Raw genomic sequence first — 14562 nt, 5'->3', positions numbered from 1 at the left:
CATGATCCTTGCTCCTGTGCTCTCACCCCCATTCTCCTGCCCCTCTTCCAAGTTATCTTCCCTTGACAAAACCACGGCTCTGGTGTAATCCAAAGCTCTGTTATTCCATGGCTGCACCCATGCAGCTGATCATGGCTATGGAAAACACCAACCACCAAACTCAAGTGTGCCCTTCGTGCTGCCCCAGAATTACCCTCTAGTGCTCTAGATCTCGGTGACCACTTTAAGACTTCTCTCGCCTCCAACCTTCCCTATCCCCCAACCCGTCCCCAGCCTCGTGCTACTCCCCTCACGAGACTACTCTGGAGCTCACCCCTGCATGTGCTTACCCTGCATACCTCCCTTCTCCCCCATTTACACAGATGCGCTACCCACACCCCTACCTCAAGTCAATTCCTCCCTGCGGGCACTAAAGCCCACCAAATCTCGTCTGCTCAAAGACACAGTGCCTTCATCAAATTTTCATGGTACTAGACCATTCCCATCAGTGTCCACACATCTGTTACTGATACAACCTTTAAAAAGAAAATACAATAGAACCTCTAGTTCTCATTTCCTCATTCTCTCATCCTGTCCTCTTCACACATTACCTTCATTTCTGTCTTAAATTGACTCCGTTCAAGCTTTCCCCGATACACACGCACCCTGAAATGCTCTTGTCCACGTCCCCAGTGCCCTCCATGTTGCTGCCTCTGTGCACATTCTAGCTTCCCTTACATCTGCCTTTGGGTGCCTCAGCATAGCGGCCCGCTCCCTTTCTTTGTTTGGCTTCCTGGACACACTCCTCTTGATTTTCCAACCATCTCACTGTTCCCATCTTCTTTTCCCCTGGCTATCTCTTTCTCTTACCCCCATGCTCCAGTGCTCAGTCCCTGGACCTCTTCTCCAATTGTACTAGCCCCTCAATGGTCACCAAGAGACTCATGATTTCAAATACCATCTAGATGCTGAAGACCCCTCTCCTCGATTTCAGACTCATCTATCCCTAAAACCTCCTTGGTGTCTCCACTTGGATGTTCACTAAACACCTCAAACTCAGACCTACGACTGAACATCTGATCTTCACCCCAAAGTCTCCTTCATTTCCGGCCTTCTCCATCCTAGTTCATGGCAATGCCATCTTTCCAGTTCCTCCAGCCAGAAATGCTGGAATCATCTTTGACCACTTTCTTTCTCATGTGCCTCATGTCTAATCTATCAAAAAATCCTGTTAGATCTACTTCGGAGACATAGTCAAATTTTGATCGCTTCCTTTTGCCCTCACCGAAGCCCCCTGGGTCTCAGCTACCAGTATCTCTCCCCTTTAAACTGAAACCCCTCCTTCTTTTTTTTTTTTTTAAGATTTTATTTATTTTATTTGACAGACAGAGATTACAGGTAGGCAGAGAGGCAGGCAGAGAGGGGAGGAAGCAGGCTCCCTGCGGATCATGACCTGAGCCGAAGGCAGAGGCTTTAACCCACTGAGCCACCCAGGCGCCCCTGAAACCCCTCCTTCTATGTTAGCCCCTCACCCTCACTCCCACCGAGAATCTATTCCCCACAGAGCATCTGCATAATCTTATTGAAACATAAGTCAGGGGGCGCCTGGGTGGCTCAGTGGGTTAAGCCTCTGCCTTCAGCTCGAGTCGTGGTCTCAGGGTCCTGGGATCGAGCCCTGCGTTGGGTTCTCTGCTTGGTAGAGATCCTGCTTCCCCCCTCCCTCTGCCTGCCTCTCTGCCTACTTGTGATCTCTCTCTCTGTGTGTCAAATAAATATAGTAGTAGTAAAAACATAAGTCAGATTCTGCCACTCCTTTGCTCAAAACCCTCTCATGGCTCCATTCAGAGTAAAAGCCAAAGTCCCTCCAAGACCTAAAAGCCTACATGATCTGCCCACACCAGCCATTAGCTCCCATCACCGCATCTTCTTGTGTCTCTCCCAATTTCTCCCCCTCACTCTACTCCAGCCACACTGGCCTCCTTACTGTTCCTGGAATATGCCAGTGGTACTCCCACCTGTGGGCCTTTGCACATGCTCTTCCCTCTGCTTGTTATAATCTTTCCTTAGATATTGGCAATACTTGCTCCTTTTTCTGCCTCCCACTTCTGCTCAAATCTCTCAACAAGACTACCTTGTGCTCTCAGTTTAATTTTGTCACATGCCCCCCACCCCTTCTCCGGGAAGCCCCCAGACCCACAATATCCTTTATCCCACTCAACTTTTTCTTCTTTCCATAGTAACTGATCAATTACCTTCTAACATAATAGAAATTTATTAAATAATATTACGTCTGCCCTTCTGCCAGAATATAAACCCCAAGAAGGTAAGGATCATTATCTATTTTGATCACAAATGTACCCCAAGTATCTAGAACAGTGCGAGACACATACTAAAGGCTCAATAATAAATGAATGAATAAAGTATGAGAAGTCATGGAAAACATACTCCCTGTGATTACAGTGTTGATGGTGCATGGTGTGGGGTATGATGGGGAAAGCAGGCAAGGCAACAGAGAGGTAAGACACAGCAGGAAGTGGCTCCCGCCATTCCTCCCATGATCTCCCAACCCTCTTCCCTTGCACAACACCGCAAACATACTGGCCATGTTTTTAATCCCTTGAACACTCCAAGTGCCTTCCCACCTCAGGCCCTTTGCATAAACTGTTCTCCCTGTCCAGATCATTCTTCCCACCTTCATTTCACTAACTCCTGCTTTGTTTTAAAGTCTTAGCTTAAATGTCATATTATCATATCTCAGAGTTCGGCACAAAGCAAGTGCCCAGTGGAGACACATGTTTCAATATGCATGTTTAAAACTAGTTATTACCTTATTTTATAGGTGAGAAAATTAGAGTGCAGAGAGATTACAATTTTTGTCCAGGGATTCACAACTAACAAGTCTTTGTAGGAATAATAAATATGTTGACTAAATAATCGAATTAGAGTTTGAAAGCAGTGACTACTGATTTCTGATATGAAAATAAGACTTCCTGGGGCGCCTGGGTGGCTCAGTGGGTTAAAGCCTCTGCCTTCAGCTCAGGTCATGATCTCAGGGTCCTGGGATCAAGCCCCACATTGGGCTCTCTGCTCAGTGGGGAGCCTGCTTCCTCCTCTCTCTCTGCCTGCTTCTCTGCCTACTTGTGATCTCTGTCAAATAAATAAATAAAATCTTTAAAAATAAATAAATAAAATAAAATAAAAATAAATTTTTAAAATTATTTAAAAAAAAGAAAGTAAGACTTCCCTATAAAAAATGTTCTTTTTAAAATATGTGCCTTATTTTATTTTTTTAAGTAAGCTTTATGCCCAGCATGGGGCTTGGAACTCATGACCCTGAGACTAAGAGTTCCATGCTCTACTGACTGAGCCAGCCAGGTGCCTGTAAAAAAAATATGTTCTGAGGTGACTGTATAGATTACCTTCAGTTGTAAGACCAAGCCACGCTCCCTTCATGAAATCTTCCCTCACTGAGGTCTGTGTGTTTAAAAAAGTTCTTACCCAAAGCAAGAACTCACTCCACAATGCTTCAGTCTCTACTATCATACCTCTTCTTCTTTTCTTTTTTTTTGAGGTAAAGTATGCAAACATTTGCTGAGATTCATAACTACATAGATGTTAAAATAATTAAATACAATACTGTCAAATATTCTATGCAAATAATTTTGAAATTCATAAAAGGAAAGAAAATTTTTTTAATTTAAATTCAATCAATTAAGTGACTCATCGGTCTTATAGAATACCCAGTGCTCATCACATCCCATGCCTTCCTTAATGCCCATCCCCCAGTTACCCCCTCTCCCCACTCTCCTCCCTTCTAGAACCTGAGGGTTGCTATCATATCTCTTCTATTGAGGAACTCACTACTAGACAACTAAAAAGCCCTTCCTTTTCAGGACAACTGACAGAAATTATGCAAATGTTCAAAACAAACCATAAAGAGATATCTCACCTTCTTAACATGGAAGAAATACAAGGAGACATATTTAGTCTCTCAGTTGAGGAAAATTGGAAATTGATAAGAACTTCCTGAGGGGCAGTTTAGCAAAATGTACCAAAATTCCAAATATATATTCTTTTTGACTTCTGGCAATCTACCCTGAGGGGAAAAAAATAGCACAAATGTGTGTACATTTATAAATTCTGTTCCCAACAACAGAGAACTGACTAAATAAATAAGAGATCATCCTTACAAAGGAATATCCCATAGTAGTTAAAAATGATACAATACAGCTATTCCCGGTTGCTTACAAGGAAGAGGATTGGGTTTCTGGGGTCAGAATTGAGAGGACTTTCTTTGTACATACTTTTTTCATTTCTGTAGTTTTTATTTTTCTGAATGCATTTAATATTCAAAATAACAAATGAAATTAAAAATATTTGTGGGGGCCACCTGGGTGGCTCAGTGGGTTAAGCCTCTGCCTTCGGCTCAGGTCATGGTCTCAGGGTCCTGGGATCGAGCCCCACATCAGGCTCTCTGCTCAGCAGGGAGCCTGCATCCCCTTCTCTCTCTCTCTCTGCCTGCCTCTCTGCCTACTTGTGATCTCTGTCTGTCAAATAAACAAATAAAAATCTTTGAAAAAAAATATTTGTGAAGAAGGCACCTGGGTGACTCAGTCGGTTAAGTGTCTGCCTTTGGCTCAGGTCATGATCTTAGGGTCCTGGGATCGAGCCCCACATAAGGCTTCCTGCTCAACAGAGAGCCTGCTTCTCTCTCCCCGTCTGCTGCTCCCCCTGCTTGTGCTTTCTCTCCCTGTCAAATAAATAAATAAAATCTTTAAAATAAATAAATAAAATAAAATATTTGTAAAGAAATGTTGAAGATCCCTACTAGTTGTTATGGGAAGATGTCACAATGTTGAATAAAAGATAGTTACCAAATGACAAATGGAATACAATTTTATTTACCTAAGCCTGTGTATTATACAATAAAAATATAGACATAGATAATAGAACTTTTTTCTGGAATGATGTTCCACCTCAATAATGATAATTTGATAATTATGGTATCATTAGAGGAAAGAATGTAGAGATGATTTTTACTTTTTTCTACAAGTTTTCCTTTGTTGTGTAGATTGTTTATATTGAGCACGGATTTTTTTTTAAAGCATCAAGGAAAGGGTGCCTGGGTGGCTCAGTGCGTTAAGCCTCTGCCTTTGGCTCAGGTCATGATCTCAGGGTCCTGGGATCTAGTCCCGCATCGGGCTCTCTGCTTGGCAGGGAGCCTGCTTCCTCCTCTCTCTCTCTGCTTGCCTCTCTGCCTACTTGTGATCTCTCTCTGTCAAATAAATAAATAAAATCTTTTAAAAAAAAAAAGCATCAAGGAAAGATATTATAAAGGTATTCTCTTTTCTTAAAAAAAAAATAAAAGGAAGTGCCTCTTCTGCATGTATTTGCATAGATTATGTTTGGAAAGGACATATACTAAGATGTTAATTGTGGGGGGTAAGACTGTCATTTCTTTTTTCTCCTTTCTGAATGTTTGTATTTTCTGGGTTTTCTGTAATTAATTACTTTTGTAAAAGGAAAAAGGAGCAGTACTTTTCAAAAAAGTTCTTCCTTAAATTGAGCTAAGTCTATTCAAGTGGCACCAATACTAGAGAAGAAAGGGATCTGTTATTCTGTATAATCGCTCATCTTGTTAAAAAAAACTTTCATACATATATGCAATATATACAGTCCACTACATGGGCTTTATATACAAATCTATGTACACACACACACGACCTACTTCTCAGCTGGTCCCCATATCTCCATCTATACACTATCCCAACACTTCAAGGTCCTTCAGTATTAGAGGGATATATGGAAGTGGCTCTTAAACGGGTAGATTATGAAGTAAAAATTCCAAATCAGCCACAAACGTGTGATTTCGGTTAACATCCCCTATCTGTAAAAAGGGAAATCAAACCAGTTATCTATTTGATAATTTTGTGAGGATTAAATTAAGCAACGTCTATAAATTGCTCAGTCCAAGCTGGTGTGTAATAAATATTGAATAATTTATTCGTATTTTACCCAGTACATAGTAGACCAAAATCTGTGATGATCGCTGTTGTTGTTGTCATTGCCCTCCGCGCCGCGAGGAGCGCTGCCACCTCCAGGCTGACCAGGCCCGGGGTCAGGCTACAGGAAGTCCATCTAGCCGAGGCCGCCGCCATCTTTGCACACTGGCCCGCCTCACTGAGTAGATGTAGCTGTTTCGTGCAGTCTCAGAGGCAGACCCACTCGCGGCGACACCCTGACCTTGTCTCCTTTGGTGCTCTCTTAGGTAAACCGCCTTTGCCGAGGGTGATTCTTCAATTCCTTGGAAACACTAAAGCCGGCATCTTCCGGTGCCGGCCTCGCTCCGTGACCTCGGGCGTACACTTCCGGGGACGCGAACGTGTCCCGTCGCCCCGCCTGCTCCCGCTCTCTCTTTCCGGTAGCGGAGTCTGGAGAAGACGCGCAGGTAGGAGGCCTGGGCGAGAACAATCGAGCGGCATCCTGCGGCAGGGGTCACCCGTCGGGGTCGGGGACGCGGGACTGGGGGGTTTCGGTGGAAGCCGAGTCAGTTGTGGGCGAGGGGCGCGGCCGGTCGACCCCAGAGTCAGGGGCGTGCCTTGTCTCGCAAGGTGGCGGTCTTCCCCGAGGAGGAGCCTGTGAAATGGGGCCGAGTGCGGTCGCAACCCTGAAGGCTCTGCCTCCGCGCTGCCGCCACCGCCACATGTAAGGGACCGCACGGCTTGGTTGAGAAGGAGCGGGGCCGAGCGTGATGTGGCCTCGCCTCTTCTCCGCCAGGCTCTTGGGGCGTCGCGGGCCCGGCCTCTAATCCGCAGTTGGTTTCCTGGTTTGGGAAATGGGATTACCTGTCGCTCCGATCCCACAGGGTTGTGTGAGGATTCACGGAGAGAATCCGGAGAAACGGCCCTGTGTTGGGTGCTGCCTAAGTCTGGGTGATTGCTAAACCTGGCACGTTGCAAATACTGGGCGCTTAGGACGCGCCGCGCGAACCCGGAGTCGGGGCGGGGAAGTGTGCATCAGTGTTTGCTGAGCACCTTTGCTGTGCGTTTATAATCTGTTCTCCAGGGAGCGTTGTCATCACTTCACGGCGACACGACACGGGGTGGGGAAACGGCACCGCAGGCATCCGTATTCATGCTTCTTAGTTCAGATCTGCCGGAGTCTTTCTGGGCTTCATCAGGCAGAACTTAAACTTCTCTTCTGTGAGCTCCCCTGGCGACGTCCTTACAGTTCTTACTCTGTGGGACCTAATCTGAGTTCAGGAGCAGTTACCTTCATACACCCAAGGCCTACACTTGTGCGCGCACTGGGGAGATCCAGGGACCGGGAGACGTGGACTTTTCCGGGTGTGGAATTGTGGTTATTCGTGGAATAGAGGCATCTCGAGGCAGGCCAGAGAGTGCTGGGCCGGAGGTTGGGACACTGGTTTTTAGGTTTGGTTTTGCCACTCTTTACAAACCTAGGCAACACTGTGTTTTGTCTTCATCTGGAAGGGTACAGCCTAAGTCATCAGAGCCCTCGTTATCTTTAGTGTCTTCTGAAGGTGTTGGGAAGCTGTTCTGATTCTTGAGTCTCAGCAGGGCCGGAAGGCCTGGGGCTTTGGTCAGAAAGGAGGTCCTCTTCTTACTTAGTCTTCGCATTATTATCCTCACCTGCTTTTCTCCTGTTCGCGTCTCCCTCCCCTGGAGTCTGTGAGTGTGTGTCAGAGAAGAGTTACCTGCTTTCACTAATAGTGAGTTTTTGGGATGGGGCTTTTCTCTTAGCCTTCCAAGAGGAGATGTTTTATTGCCTTTAATGCTTGATTCTAGTAAAAATTTTAAGAATTTGGTTTTAATGAGTTGTGGAAGGATAGCAGGAGATCAAATTGGCTTTTGGAAGGATCTGGTAGAGCACAGGATATGTAGTGAGAGATGAAGCTAGAGGGATATGTGGGAAGGGACCCTTGAGTTGTTTTTTTGTTTTTTAAGAATTTAATTATTTGAGAGAGAGAGACTATGAGCAGGGGGAAAGGGAGAGGGAGAAGTAGACTCCCCGCTTGAGCAGGGAGTCCAACATGGGCCTCGATCATGACCTGAACTGAAGGCTTAGCCAGCTGAGCCACCCAGGTGTCCCAAGGTACTTTTGAATTCTAAGCCAAGAAATTGGTGCAGAGTTCAGGCAGCAGGTGCCTTCCATAAAGGGTCTAAAGGTGTCACCAGTTCATAAGTAGGTTGTTGGGCTTAACTGCCTACTAACCCTTTTGGATGTGGTCTTAAAGTCTTTGAGCCTAACCTGTAAATGGTACTTGGGGGCCAGGAGACCAGAAACACTTCCTGGCACTGGAAGTATTGTGAGATGTAGACAGGGAATCTCTATTAATAATAACATGTAATGTAGTATTTGCCCCAGGGGTACAGGTCTGTGTATCATCTTCACCATAACACATACCTTCCCCCATGTCCATAAGACAGGGCATCTCTTAACTTGGTTTTCCACTCTGCTCTGCAACTGACTTGTTGTGTCATCCTAAACAGATCATTAGAAATTCCTCAGGATATGTATTGGCATCAGTAAAGCCCAGGGATAATGGCTTTGCCCAGGTTTGCAGAGTGGTCAGTTGAACTTGGAGGTCTCCAGAGACCTAAGCCAGTGTGTGTTTCAAGTTTTTGAGTCCACTTGGTAAAAATTTGAGGGATACTTACGATCTGCTTAGAACTCTAGGCTCCTTTCCTATAAGTGCTAAGAGCTGTGCTTTCGGTGGATTCAGGAAAAAGGTTATCTCAAGGTACTTTGCTTTTTTTCCCATCCATCAAAAGCCCCTAAATGCAGGGAGAAAGGAGTTTTAGGCAGAGATGAGATCTCACAGACTAGATAGAGGAAAACAGGACATAGAAGAGCAAAACTTGGGAGAATTCCTTCAATTGCTGGGAAGAAGGGGCTGTGGAAACCTTGTCCATTGCTAATATTGGATTCTTTTCCTTCTTTTAGAAATGGCACCTCGCAAGGGGAAGGAAAAGAAGGAAGAACAGGTCATCAGCCTTGGACCTCAAGTAGCAGAAGGAGAAAATGTATTTGGTGTCTGCCACATCTTTGCATCCTTCAATGACACTTTTGTCCATGTCACCGACCTTTCTGGCAAGTGAGTACTTGGGTGAAGAGGCACAGGCCAAACTGGTAAGGTCTGGAGGAAGAAATGCCCGTGGAACTGGGTGGCAGTTTAAAGAGTCTTGAAAGAATTAAAAAGAATGTTCAGATAAGAAAATGTATTTGGTTGTTCGGCCACAAATACTGGGATTTCCCAAGCACTTTGGTTAGAGACACATTTTGTGCCCTTAATGACCTTAAAGTATAATCCTTGAATCTTCAGTCTTGGTATTTTGTAGGAGCGGGGGTGGACAGGAAGTCCTCTCTGTGTACAGGTTCTGGCTGCTGTTAGCCAGTTTTTTTGTGACACGTGAAATCACTCAAATTTGAAGCTTTGGTTTTCTCATAATATTTGTGGTGAGGTTAATTGTGCCTGCCCCCTGGAACAGTTGGGAGGATTAAATGCAAAAGTAAATTTATATTGTTAATACAGTGTTCAGTTACTTTGGGTCTTCATGACCCATCAGGTGGACCTTCATCCTCTGCCATACCTGACTGGCACCATTTACTCAGTAAGAATGCGATAAGCATTCACAGTCCTTGGTGGATAAGAGAAATCACTGAGCTTTTGTTCCCAGGGAAACCATCTGCCGTGTGACTGGTGGAATGAAGGTGAAGGCTGATCGAGATGAGTCCTCTCCCTACGCTGCTATGTTGGCTGCCCAGGATGTAGCCCAGAGATGCAAGGAGCTGGGCATCACTGCCCTCCACATCAAACTACGGGCCACAGGAGGAAATAGGTACATAGGCAGGGGCTGGGTGGTAAAATCCCCGGGCTTGGGAGCCAGAGCACTTAGATTTGAGGCTTGGTTTTTCTCTTGTGACTTTGTGCAAGATTCACGAGTGTGTTCAGATTCAGTAGTTGACTGCTGCACCACTACTTCTACTCGCCCCCCACCCACCAAGCTTACTGTTCATTGAGCACTCAGCTGCATACAAGGTGTTGTGTTCTAGGTGCTAGGAAAGAAGGATGGAAAAGGATAGCTATACCCTCTTCTCGTTCTGTGTAGAGGTGCCTAGACTGGTAGGACAGTCTGACTTTATTTTTTGTTATTATTATTTTTAAAGATTTTATTTATTTATTTGACAGAGACCACAAGTAGGCAGAGAGAGAGAGGAGGAAGCAGGCTCCCCGCTGAGCAGAGAGCCCGATGCGGGGCTCCATCCCAGGACCCTGAGATCATGACCTGAGCCGAAGGCAGAGGCTTTAACCCACTGAGCCACCCATGTGCCCCAAGACAGTCTGTCTTTAAACAGCCTGAGTAGGGGTTCCTGTGCTTTCCATTTGTGGCAAGTGCTGGGAAGCAAGTACAGTGTGAGGGATGGGAGTTAGTGATAAAGTTTAATTTCATCTAAGACCTAAATACGCCAGGAGTTGGTCCAGTGAAGGAAGGGCAGAGGGGAGAATATTCCAGCCAGTTACAACTGCAGGGAAAAGGTCTTGAGCTGGAATGAATTTGGCACATCTGTGGGGAAGAGTTGCGTGTGGTATGATCAGAGAGATAGGCAGGAGCAAGTTCCTGCTAGGTATTAGAGGAAGCATAAGGATTTAGACTTTAGCCAAAGTGGGGTGGGGGCATAGGAACTTTTTAATAGTAATGACTTGATGAAATTGGGGTTTTGTTTTGATGAGAGAATGTGAGTGCAGAGGTGGGCGGGGGTGAAGCAGTATAGAGGGAGAGAGAATCTTAAGCAGACTCCATTGCTCAGTACGACCCTGAGATCATGACCTGAGCTAAAATTGAGTTGGATTTGTAATTGACTGAGCCACCCAGGTGCTCCAGAGATGGGGGTTTTTTTTTCTGTTTGTTTGTTTTTTAAGATAACTCCTGTTTCAAGGCACCTGGCTGGCTTAGTTGATAGAGCACAAAACTCTTAACCTCAGTCATGAGTTCAAGCCTCACACTGGGCATATAGCTTATATTTAAAACAAAACAAAACAACAACAACAACAAAAAACCTATGCTGGGGCGCCTGGGTGGCTCAGTGGGTTAAAGCCTCTGCCTTCAGCTCAGGTCATGATCTCCGTGTCCTGGGATTGAGCCCTGCATCAGGGCTCTCTGCTCAGCGGGGACCCTGCTTCTGTCTTCCCTCTCTCTGCTTGCCTCTGCCTAGTTGTGACCTCTGTCAAATAAATAAATAATTAAAATCTTTTTAAAAAAAAAAACAAAACCTATGCTTTGTGAGCAGCAGACCAAAGTGATCCTCTGGAGAGATATTAGTGTTTTGGTTTTGGGTCGGGGAGCGGCTGGAAATGGACAGATTGCCCCCCAAAAATTACAGCCTTGGCAAGGACAGTCCGCTGCAGGCAAGAACAGAGCTTGAACTCTGATGCATGGGCCAGAAAGTATGCAACAAAAACCATATGTAGCCCACTAAGCCTTAAATATTTATTTTTTGGTCCTTTCTGAAAAGTTGCAGATTCCTGAACTATAGAGGGTTGTGGAATCTAGAAAGAACCCCTAATGAGTTGGACAAAGCTTTTCTTAATGTAGGTCCTCATTTCCCTAGAACCAAAACCCCTGGACCTGGGGCCCAGTCAGCCCTCAGAGCCCTTGCCCGCTCAGGAATGAAGATCGGGCGGATTGGTAAGTGCCTCCCTCTAGCTACCACTTGGATTTGCTTTGAGTCATTGACCCTAGAAAACTTGTGTTGTACCCAGTAGGATACAGAGCCTAGTCCGGGGCCTATTGGCAGTTAGGGTGCCAGAGGTAATGGGGGTTGCAAGAGGCATCATACGACAGAATTTCTTCCAGAGCATCCCTGTCACCTTGATGTGAATGTTGACTGCACAATTTCATTTCTGAACCTTTGCCCCACACTGCCTGGTGTGCAGGGCCAGAGACTGGCTTGTGGAACTGATGGGAGATAATTGTCTGTCCTTTTCAGTGCTCCTTAAGGGAGATGGCATTTTGTGTGGTCTGTCCCCTGAATTGTAAGGCTGTCTGCATACTTGGTTTTTTCCTACTAAGTATTAGAGTGTGCTAGTCATTGTAACGATGAAAAATGAATGCAGGGAGCAGCAACTCCCGTGGCTGAGAATTGTGGCGAGTCCCCTACATCTGCCTAGTGTCTGCCCCCTCACACCCATGATCTCCTGGCCCCTTACTCCTAAGAAGGTATTAGTTCTTCCCTGTTTCTCTGCATGTAATAGCATCATATACTAACCACCTGGTCTAGTTAATGGTTTAGCTTTTTACCTTTTGAAAAGGAGGTAGTGTTCAGTTGCCCCTGTTTAGAATAATCTTTCCGCTAGAGAGTCCATGGGCTAGATGTCAGAAATTGGATATCTCCCCTTTTGATCTTGTAAATTGAGTGTCTTTTCTGAACCCTGGTTTTCCCTTCAGAAAAGTGAGTTCAGACCACCTCAGAAATGTTGAGGAAGCAGCAGATGGGGCAGTCCATGTCCATGTGTTACATACTGAGGATACACATGGGGAGCAGCGGGATTCACTGTTGGTCTGTTTTCCACTGGTTTAGGGAGGCTTGGACTCTTTCCCATCCATCTCTAGGCAATGATGTTTTTTCTTCCTCCCTACAGAGGATGTCACCCCCATCCCCTCCGATAGCACCCGCAGGAAGGGGGGTCGCCGTGGTCGCCGTCTGTGAACAGGATTCCTCAAATTACTGTTTTCTGTTAATAAATTGCCTTTGTGTAAGCTATTTCGACTCTCGTCTTCTCTTTCAGGAATATTGGATTCTTTCTTCCTAGCTACATTTCACCAGGATGGGAGACTCACTGGTGGTCACAGGTGCAGGACAGAGGAGGCATTTAGTAGATACGCAGCTTCAGAGGATGTAGATAACTTGCCCAACAGGAACACAGGAGGGATTGGTTAGGCCCCTGACCTGTGACAGGGTGAGCCTGTGTTCTGTGAAGTGACTTCCTGGGAGGAGTCACCTAAGGAGAGGTGAGATGCCTGTGCTACAGGTGGGTCTCTTCCACACAGCTTGTTGTGGCCGCCATCTAAAGCAGGCCAAGGCCTTAGAGACCTTGTTTTGAAAGCGGAGATGTTGGTTCCAAAAATGGACTAATTCTTAAAGAGCTGGAGCAGAGTGGAAACTGTTGAGCCAAGTGTAGTCTGAGCAGAAGAGGAGCCTTCCAGACTTGAGCCATATATAAACACATGTGGGTGTGTACTCGCCCCCCACACCTTCTGTGCAGAATTGGGAGCGCACTCTGCTGCGTCTTGCTTGTTCTCACTTGGCAGATCTTGGAGATTGTTCCACATCAGTACATAAAGTACATAGAGATTTGGTCACCCTACAAATACACACCAAGCCCTATTTTCATCAGTGATTAAAAAAAGTTTTTGCTCTCCGGAAGCTTGCATCCACCTCCAAGGACCCAGTGGCACCAGATGGTATGGAGTGTTCTGCGAGAGATTAGCATAGGGCCCAGTGATGGTGGCTGCTACGAAGTTGGGTGGTTAATAAAGTAAGCTGGGGAGAAGAAAATGTTATTAACGTAAGGAGGAGAAAAAACATGTACTTTCCTGTATTTAAAAATCCACATGGGTTGAATTGCCTACGCAGTTCAAATATGTTGTTCAAGGTTTCAGCTATAGTCCTTCAAGGAGAGGGGAGCATTTCAACTCTGTAATACTGTTTAAAAACCCATAACCTAGTTGGAGGACATTCTACAAAATACCAGTGCTTAAGTTGTCAAAAGTGATGAAAAACAAGGACAGAAGACCAGAAGAGATTATGGAGACAGAACTAAATGCGGCGCTGGATCCTGAACCAGAAAGAGGGCGTTAGTGTGAAAACATAAAATCCAAGTAAGACCTGAAGTTCAATTAGTAATGTACCAACATTCGTTTCTTAATTTTGACAAATGTTTTGTGGTCGTGTAAGATGTTAACATTAGGGAAAGCTAGATGAGTGGTATATAGAAAAGCCATATATAATCTTTGCAACTTTTTGGCAAATCTAAAATTAATCCAAAGTAAAAATGTGAAGGGGGGAAAAACGAGGGTACTACTTACGGTCAGCCTGGTTTCTGAGGCAGGGTATGTATAGACCCTCGAGTGGTAAACAGTCCTGGGCAAAAATAACCCAGTACCCCCAGCTTCAGACTGTAGTTTCGGCAAATGACAACTCAGCCACTGAGTGAAAATTTCTGTGATAATGGCTGCTTCATAGGGTATCCTAAGAAATAAGATTCAAGTGTTCAGCACAGTGCCTGGCTCTGAAGAAGCTACTGCTATTCTTATGCCTGTTGAGTTCTTATGCCAAGGAGCGTGAATGACAGCTGGCTGGAATCCTGGTGGAAAAATGCTGGCAGTTGCTAGAGCATTCTTTTTATTTCCTGTGATGGGACTTTGCAACTTGTCCTGCTGTTTCCTGGTAACCAGGGATGCAATCAGGCAGGTCTTTGAAAGCAGTTTCTTCAGTGGTTTGCAAGGAGAGCCAATTTGCACAGCTTGGTTTGGAACAGAGTAGTCTGTTGGGCACAGG

At 45.4% G+C, this 14562-nt stretch overlaps 1 protein-coding gene across 1 annotated transcript; it reads left to right on the top strand.

Annotated features, from left to right (window-relative positions):
- The first annotated feature begins 6267 nt into the window (after positions 1-6267).
- Positions 6268-12765, top strand: RPS14 (ribosomal protein S14). Its single transcript, XM_059174048.1, has 5 exons — positions 6268-6427; positions 8947-9097; positions 9681-9842; positions 11614-11690; positions 12644-12765. The coding sequence occupies exons 2-5, from the start codon at positions 8949-8951 to the stop codon at positions 12709-12711; spliced, it is 456 nt and encodes a 151-aa protein (XP_059030031.1). The 5' UTR covers positions 6268-6427; positions 8947-8948; the 3' UTR covers positions 12712-12765.
- Positions 12766-14562: the final 1797 nt, after the last annotated feature.

Source organism: Mustela lutreola, chromosome 5 (genome assembly GCF_030435805.1).
Source record: "Mustela lutreola isolate mMusLut2 chromosome 5, mMusLut2.pri, whole genome shotgun sequence".
NCBI classification, from domain to species: Eukaryota; Metazoa; Chordata; class Mammalia; order Carnivora; family Mustelidae; genus Mustela; species Mustela lutreola.
This window is presented reverse-complemented; position numbering and strand designations above follow the sequence as displayed.

Excerpts from the sequence above, each read along its gene's own strand:
- RPS14 (XM_059174048.1), top strand. The coding sequence starts at position 8,949 with ATGGCACCTCGCAAGGGGAAGGAAAAGAAGGAAGAACAGGTCATCAGC. Across the intron at positions 9,098-9,680 it reads GTCACCGACCTTTCTGGCAA|GGAAACCATCTGCCGTGTGA; the intron begins GTGAGTACTTGG and ends TTTTGTTCCCAG. Across the intron at positions 9,843-11,613 it reads CGGGCCACAGGAGGAAATAG|AACCAAAACCCCTGGACCTG; the intron begins GTACATAGGCAG and ends TCATTTCCCTAG.